This window comes from Sinocyclocheilus anshuiensis, unplaced genomic scaffold (assembly GCF_001515605.1).
Source record: "Sinocyclocheilus anshuiensis isolate Anshui unplaced genomic scaffold, SAMN03320099.WGS_v1.1 scaffold656, whole genome shotgun sequence".
Taxonomy (NCBI): Eukaryota; Metazoa; Chordata; class Actinopteri; order Cypriniformes; family Cyprinidae; genus Sinocyclocheilus; species Sinocyclocheilus anshuiensis.
The window spans coordinates 226,562-234,965 of record NW_015555829.1 but is presented as its reverse complement, the minus strand read 5'-3'; the positions used below and the strand labels follow the sequence as shown (position 1 = coordinate 234,965).

The window sequence follows — 8,404 nt, the reverse complement described above, 5'->3', positions numbered from 1 at the left end:
TGTGTGGTAATTCTAGCAGTATAAATGACATGAACATCTAAAAAATAATGTGCTCAAATTAAGCTAGAAAGCGGCTTGCTTGGGGCCAAGTATTGTTTCGTTATTTGTAACTAAAGTGCTGTAAAAGGCAATAAACACAATATACAGTACATATATCTGCATAGTGAGAAATAAACTTACAGGTTTGGTCAAAATGAATGGGTTTAGTTTTGCCATACAGTCTTTAAGAATAAAGCGGAACCTTTGTTCTTGTGTTAGTTTGCTTCGGATCGATTCTGATGTAACATGCGCATCTACGCACATATTTCTACGACAAGATTTACCATAAATAAATTGCTTATTTGGACTCTCCGTTAATAGCAGTTGATATGGACATATTATTTAATTAATTTAATAATAGTTTACAAAAAATGCTTTTGCGCGATGCGGTGCATTTCGGGACTCATGTGGCTTTGATAGACTTTTATAAAGTTTAGTCTAGTGAATGTAAGACCTAGAGAGGGTATCAGGCTTGCAGTAAGGTGTGTGTTTCACTGTTGTGTATTTTGATTACAAGTTCTTAAAGCTTGTCAAAATGCAGCGCATGCATGGCATGTGATATGTCTATATATTTGTGAATTAAATGCTGATATATCTGATTGAATGACCTGTTTATGTAAAGACTACAATTCTGGATACAAGTGGATAGATATGGACCATAGTATTTAATTTAGTCAATCTTAGTTGAAAGATTTAAACTTCAGAAACCATCAAGCAAGCCTTCTCAAATTCCAAATCCCAATGAATGGATATGACACACGAACTGACTTCAAAAAGCAAAAAATTGTCATCCTGAGTGAATTGATCTAACACAATGCTGAGGATAAAGGCATTGCCTCTACTTCAGACACGCATCTGAAGGGTCTTCTGTACCCCTTTAGCAGTCTGCAGGAGCACCTGTCCTCACAGGTCAGTCAGGAAGAATTCAAGATCTTTCATCCCAGCTTGGAGGAACTCTTGTCAGGCAGAGACACTGTTCACTCCCTCCTCTAAACATAGTATTGACTACCTCTGCGGTCCGGATAGACCATGCACCTCTTCTTAAACAGCCACAGGTAACATAAGATTGTCTTTAATTGTCATTTGAAATATGATTTCAGTTTACATCTGTGTTGTATGTTTATTTTAGCATTTAAATTCATTTAGATTGCTTTAATATATTAATATTACATTTATGATATTAATTTTAAATAATTTGAAGTCATCCTGCAGACCCCTGGTTGAGGACCACTGCACTAGACATTTCAAATTGCGTCTCAGGTTTGCTTTGAGTGTTTGTGTGCATTGCAGGTGTGTTTTATGGGCAGAAGCAACGTGGGGAAGTCTTCTCTCATCCGTGCCTTGTTCTCTCTTGCACCGGAGGTAGATGTGCGGGTCTCTAAAACTCCGGTGAGTCTGTAGGTCATGGATGTTCTCTGCCGTTCAGTTCTCCATGGTCAGAAATAACTCATTTTCAGTCTTTATTTTCACACAGGGCCACACCAAAAAAATAAATTTCTTCACTGTGGGAAAGGCGTTTACTCTTGTAGACATGCCGGGGTATGGACACAATGCCCCACGGGACTTTGTAGAGATGGTTGAACCGTACCTTCAAGAGCGTCACAAGTAGGTTGAAGTTGATACTGTTTTGTATTAGCTCACAATACTGATATTTATTTTTGCATGCTTGTGTTGAGTATAGAAAGTAGTAGATGATAAAGCGTGTGTCAGTATATATAAATGACAGAATTCAGAGTTTTTCTTTCTTTGATTTTCTCATTTATGTGTCTCTAGTCTGGTGAGGACGTTCTTGCTGGTGGATGGAGGTGCAGGTCTGCAGAAGGCAGATTTAGTTGCTGTGGAGATGTGTGAAGAGTTCAATTTGCCTTATGTGGTGAGTGTTTGTCTCATGCTCTTACTGTGATTGTCCAACAGGGGGCGTTAGAGTACTATATGCTGTTATCAACGTCTCAGTCTAGATCAGTAGTTCTCAACCAGAGGGCCACAGCAAACTTCCAAAGGGCATCAAGATAACTTAAAACAAGACAAAATAAAGCATTAACACGAAAACTTTTTCATTTATCTTTTTTTTTTATCCACCTCCTCAACGATTCTTGTTTCATTGAAGAACCAGGGTTACCACTGTGTAGAAAAACCTGAATATATGAGGTAGCCTGATTGTAAACGTGTGATTTCTAGACCTAGAATAGTAATTACATGTTATTTAATAAAATCTTATAACTCCATGAATTTGACATTTTTACAGTTTTACATTTAGTTTAACGGAGTTCCAATTGTATTATTTGTAGCATTATTTGTTTTAATTTCTTGTAAAATACCCATGCGGAGGGTCAGTCCTAAAGACTGAGTTTAAAAAAAAAATTATTATAGTGTGAACCAAGCCAAAAGTACTAATTTCAAAGGTTTATGCATCTTTGACTTTCAAACGCACAAGATTATTGTCTCTTCATTGGAAAGAATACATTATGTAGCCAAATCAGGAAGGGGGCCAACACTTTTTCACACCACTGTATATATATATATATATATATATGTAAAAGATGCCAAAAAATAACCATTTGTTTCTCTCTGTCTTGTTTTAGCTGGTGATAACTAAAATAGAACCCGACAGGGCGCTTTGTTGGCTCTTGCTCTACAGCTTCGGGACTTCATCAAAAATCAAACCAGCATGTGTTTCCCACAACCACTTCTAGTGAGGTAAGATGTATAGACACACACTCTCTTTTGTTATTTCTTTCTATGTAATAATGATAATCATTTTGCATCCAGAAAAGTTTACATATAAACAGAGTTTAACTATGTGAATTTATTTTCTGTTGGTCCAGTCAGTGTTCCACAAATATATATTTTCTTTAAAAAAAAAAAGCCGGAAAATATAGAGATATAATGTAAACTCCAGTAATTCATAAACACACATTTGAAGCACTGTTACATCAATTCTGACAAAACCTAATTTATGTTAGCCAGCTAAATAACATTATCTAGGTGTCAAATCAGCAGATTTTGTAAAAAAAAAAATAATAATAATAATTTAGAAAATATCACAAAAAAATCAAACATTTACAAAAGTTTTCTTTTTCAAATAAATGCTGTTCTTTTAAGCTTTACATTCATCAATAAATTCTGAAAAGAATGTATAATGATTTCCACAAAAAAACAGCACAACTTAAAGAGAATATTAATCTAATAACTTCATAAGAAATGTTTATTGGACAATGGCTGATGAAAATGACACTGCTGTGTGTGTGTGCGTGTGCGTGCGTGCGTGCGTGCGTGTGTGTGTGTGTGTGTGTGTGATATAGTCTGCTTTTTGGCTACATTGGCCACATCAAGGATTGTTACAACATTCCGGCAGCATTGGAATGTTTTAAGGTATTTCACATGTCATCGTGATGATGTACGTATGAGCAGTGCTGAGCTTATAATGCACACGCATCCTTCGTCACTTCTTTTGGTTTTATGTGAGTGTGTGTATGAGGTACTCTTGATCACCAGCAATTAGATAAAATCTGTTATAAGGATATATCAGTGCTTCTGACTTATAATTTTATTAAAATTAGGAAGGTTCTCTCTGTTAGATGAAAAATGTTAATGTGGTCAGATGGTTATCAACTTGCTGATAAGATAAGGCTGGGGTTGTGGAAACAGTTGCGTTTGCTTTTGTGTGTCAATACAGGAAGTCAGTTTTCACAGATAAAGTGATAAGTAACACACATACACTTAACTTTCTTTCTCTCTCCCCTCTTCCTTTGACATGCAGTTCAGTCCAGTTCTCTGGGATTTATCTGCTCAGGTGTTTCATAGCACATGTAACAGGAAATCTACAGCTTAACGCTAAACAGTCGTGAGTGTACTGCACTGCCTTTCCACACGTCACAAAGACAAATCTGAGGTCTGGACCCAATGTTATAAAACCAATTTGAAAATGACTGATTTAAACCATTGAATTGCTGAATCTATGTATTATTTTCAAATGCAGAGGCTAGACTCATATTATTACTGGTTTCAGGATTCATGCAGCTCTGTATAAACTCCCTGAATGATCCAGGAATCAAGTGTATGATTTAACAACATTTATATTTTAGTGAGATCTTAGGGAATATCCCAAATGCACATTCCTTTTTGTTGCTGTTATTTGTTCTTCTAAATAAAATGACAGAAAGTGTAGCTCTGAATGTTTGTGAGTGACTGTTCAACTTTAAATCTTGCTCATGCCTTTGGAGATTAAACTAAAATGTATCAGCATGATACGATCAGATCAAGTTCCAGACCAGTTTTTCTGTTAACATAACATATTCTGTTACTGGAAACTGTGGCCTATTTGTAGAATGAGTTAATTACTGAACCTAAATCCAAGTAAATGGGTTAAACCCAGTGAATGGATAACAAAAGGACTTCTTACTCTTTAATTTAATCTCTCAGGGTCATTTCTTCTCCCTGGTTTGTTGTAAACCTGGTGTGCTGTGGTCTATGTTACACACTTTTCGAGCATTACTCTTGCTAATTAATTGTGGTAAGGTGGGTTTTGTGATTCCACCCCAGTGTTAACAATCTTATTGCGTATTACAAGGTTATTGTCATCGATTTGACAAGTACAGCACAGCTTGTTTTTTCTGTTGCAGTTGCGTAGACACTAAAATTCATTCAATTTGCCAAATATTCTAAGCCAATACCAAAACGACATATTCAGGAACTGTTTAATTCAACTAATGACATTTTTAATTCATTGTTTAACCTTTAGAATTCGAAGTTCAAAATGTTTAGAAGTTACTCTGAAAACCCTCACTGAAGAAGACAGTCACAGTGATATCAATCTTAGTGTAATGAGTGCTTGGTATTTAACACCACAAAAGCCATGCCAAGACTGGAAAAGAGCTTCATAACCTCTTTTTTTAATATTGCATTATTGCAGCTGAGAGTTAAAAGCCTTAAACAAGCTATTTTTTTTTTTTACCTTATGAGAGCAGTATACCAATTCCATCAATGAACTTTGCATCTAAGTGTCCTCAAAGACCTCAAACTGTTTAACTTTTTCAAAATTTAACTTTGTGAATGTGTGTAAACTAAATGTGTGTACATTTTTGTATTGAAAAAAAGTGAGTGAGGTGCCATACATTCCTACAGTCATATCTCTAAAGGGTCTTTTAAAAAGAATCATACAGTTTATGACATTTGTTTTCTTTTCATCTGTATGGCACACATACAGTTTTGGGTCATATAGGCATCATGTCTTCTCCACTCAGCAACAGCAGGGGTGGTGAATGGTGATGGTATAGGCCGTATCTGGAGAAAAACAATAAAATTTAAGTGCCACCGTGCTATAAAATTGCAGGAGGGTGCAATTTCATTTATTGTGTCTAAACTTAACTTTGACAATTACATTCTTTTTTTTTTTTTTACGCCCACTCTCTTTTACGTGTTGGCATTTGGACACTGACCCCATAAAATATTTGCAGTAAGTTAATAATTTTTCAACATTTTTTCCTGTGAATTTTATAGACAACAGACAGATATTAAAGCTCTAAGAGACAGGTAAAAGTTTACTTTTTGTCACCCGGGATGCAGGAAAGAGAGAACTGAGGGTGGGAAAGGTGGTGTTTTGGAAAATATGCAGGAACAATCTGGAATCTTAGCTCACTTTCTCAAATAAGCATCATCTCTACAACGTCTCGATTGGAATCTACACCATCTGCCCCACAGGATCCTACTTTTTTTTCTTTACCACTTCATTCAAACTCACTTTGGTCAACATGTGCACACCAGAGCCCACCTGCCACATAAATGCCACTATCTGCACGGGCACGTCCTGCCTGGTGCCCCGTGATCCATTCAATGACATCCTCAACGTGGTGATGAGCACCACACTTACCATCATGCTGGCCTTGGTCATGTTTTCAATGGGTTGCACTGTCGAAGCAAGAAAGCTCTGGGTGCACATCCGCAGGCCCTGGGGCATTTTCATCGGTTTCCTATGCCAGTTTGGCATCATGCCTTTCACAGCCTTTGCACTTTCATTGATTTTCAACGTGCTTCCAGTCCAGGCTTTAGTCATCATCATCATGGGCTGTTGCCCTGGAGGTTCCAGCTCCAATGTTTTCTGCTACTGGCTCGATGGAGACATGGACCTAAGGTGAGACTATCAATCTGTTCACTTTTCATTGTCATTATGTTGCTTATAACACTGAAGGCTTTCTAGTTCCTAGAAATAAACTTTGTAAACACCAGCTCTTTAAAACATGAAGTCTGTCTTTTTAAATGCAGTAGTGTCATATGTAGGTTTACTTTCATTGTTTTCATAAAATGTCTACTATGCTGAACTAGATTTTTTTTTTTTATCTGCTTATTAAACTATATGTATAGATGGAACTATTGTTTCTAAAATTATGTAGAATTATACAATTATTTTTATTTAATATTTTATTGTTTATTATTTTATAATAATAATAAAAGTATTGTGATTATAGTATATTTTAGAAAGTTTTTAAATACAGAAAATATTAAACTTTGTTTAATGCATTCTTACTGTTTTTTCAGCATAACTAGACCCAAATTATTTGAACAGCATTTGCAAATTGATTAGATTTATCATAATCCAATGACGCATGTTTATAAAGTTTATAGACAGAACGACAATTTTTAGACCACAACTAAATGCTGATTTTTGCTGCCCATAGCATCAGCATGACAGCATGTTCTTCAATTCTGGCTCTGGGAATGATGCCTCTTTGTCTGCTCATCTATACCTCAGTCTGGACTTCAGGCGATGCGATCCAGATCCCTTATGACAGCATCGGTAAACCGGCCTCAAATGACCTAAACACAAGATTTTCCATTGTATGTATTTGTTTGAACTTGTATCTTAAATGTTGCTGATGATCATTCCAGGAATCACACTAGTGAGTTTACTTGTGCCTGTCGGTCTCGGGATTTTCACGAAACACAGGTGGCCCAAAGCAGCCAAAAAGATCCTCAAGGTAAGTTGTTTCTGTGTTTATATTGTAAACTCTCATGCATGCCATGCAGCTTCACACGTGTTTTGTTTTTCTATGTATAGGTGGGATCTGTGGTAGGAATCTTCCTCATCATCATCATTGCAGTCATAGGTGGTGTGCTTTATCAGTCCTCATGGACCATTGCTCCTTCGCTCTGGATCATCGGTACCATTTATCCATTTATTGGCTTTGGTCTGGGCTTTCTCCTGGCACGTTTTGTGGGACAACCTTGGTACAGGTAAAAATCTGTCAATTTTGTCTTCCCATAAGGCATTAGATGATTTGCTGGGACAGTTAGTACACATGCTCTGAGGGGTCAATAAATATGGCAGAAAGTCTGAAGAAAAATGTGATGGTTTATTTCTCATGAATGTGTTGCAGGTGCCGCACCATTGCTTTAGAAACAGGCATGCAGAACGCCCAGCTGGCCAGTACTATTACCCAGCTGTCCTTCAGTCCTGCGGAGCTTGAGCTCATGTTCACTTTCCCCTTAATCTACAGTATATTCCAACTGGTTGTGGCTGTGATTGCAATTGGACGTAAGATGAAACACTTGTTCACTCTGCATTTACACATTGGAAATATGATAGTTTGTTTTGGGAATCATAACATTCACTTTACTTTGAAAAGTTGATAACACATATCATGATGACCCTTGATGTATTTGTAGTTTATTGCACAATGAAGCGCTGTAGGCGGGGGACATCGGCAGAGGAGGATGGGGAAGGCACACAGAGCACAGTTGAGGATCAGGATAAGCAGAATTACGCCTTGGAGAATGGTAGCTTTCACTGTGAAGAGAATGGCAACACTGAGAATAAGGACAAAGGTACAAAGTTGTAAGCTAAACGTCATTCTGCTAGCCTGTGTGACCAGAGCGGTCCACATGGACCTTCTGGAGGCATGAACTTTGAACAAGCTATTCAAGCTCAACCAGAGAGTTTATCGTTAAACTCAACCCCAGTCGAGACAAGTGGATGCACTTTCATATATTATAAAAACAAACCAAGTAAGCATTTAAACATGTTTGCCGACAGGTTTACTAATACAAAGCTGTATTTTGTCTGTGAATTGTGTGTTACGTTTTCTCTGGTCTGCAGCTTTCAATTAATATACCTTAGATTTAGCATATTTACTGAAATACACTGACTTTTCTCAAATGCCCTAAACATGCTACTATTTCTACTACTAATAGTAGTACTAATGCTACTAATGTAATAAAGAAGTGACATATTTAATAATTTAAGAAAACAAAGTACATGTCTCAAGTAGGTTGAATGTAAGCTCATTTATTTAAATGTTACTTTGTATACACATAATTGTAATGGACCTTTAATGTTTTGCTTTTTAAATTATTCATGTATGATACAAAA

General features: G+C 36.6%; 1 protein-coding gene and 1 pseudogene across 1 annotated transcript; both read left to right on the top strand.

Moving 5' to 3' along the window:
• Positions 1-849: 849 nt before the first annotated feature.
• On the top strand, positions 850-3,870 carry LOC107675329 (GTP-binding protein 8-like; annotated as a pseudogene).
• A 1,708-nt stretch (positions 3,871-5,578) lies between these two features.
• On the top strand, positions 5,579-8,190 carry LOC107675341 (ileal sodium/bile acid cotransporter-like). Its single transcript, XM_016469634.1, has 6 exons — positions 5,579-6,169; positions 6,714-6,832; positions 6,925-7,013; positions 7,094-7,269; positions 7,413-7,570; positions 7,702-8,190. The coding sequence occupies exons 1-6, from the start codon at positions 5,790-5,792 to the stop codon at positions 7,872-7,874; spliced, it is 1,095 nt and encodes a 364-aa protein (XP_016325120.1). The 5' UTR covers positions 5,579-5,789; the 3' UTR covers positions 7,875-8,190.
• Positions 8,191-8,404: the final 214 nt, after the last annotated feature.

Excerpts from the sequence above, each read along its gene's own strand:
- LOC107675341 (XM_016469634.1), top strand. The coding sequence starts at position 5,790 with ATGTGCACACCAGAGCCCACCTGCCACATAAATGCCACTATCTGCACG. Across the intron at positions 7,270-7,412 it reads GTGGGACAACCTTGGTACAG|GTGCCGCACCATTGCTTTAG; the intron begins GTAAAAATCTGT and ends AATGTGTTGCAG. Across the intron at positions 7,571-7,701 it reads GGCTGTGATTGCAATTGGAC|TTTATTGCACAATGAAGCGC; the intron begins GTAAGATGAAAC and ends ATGTATTTGTAG.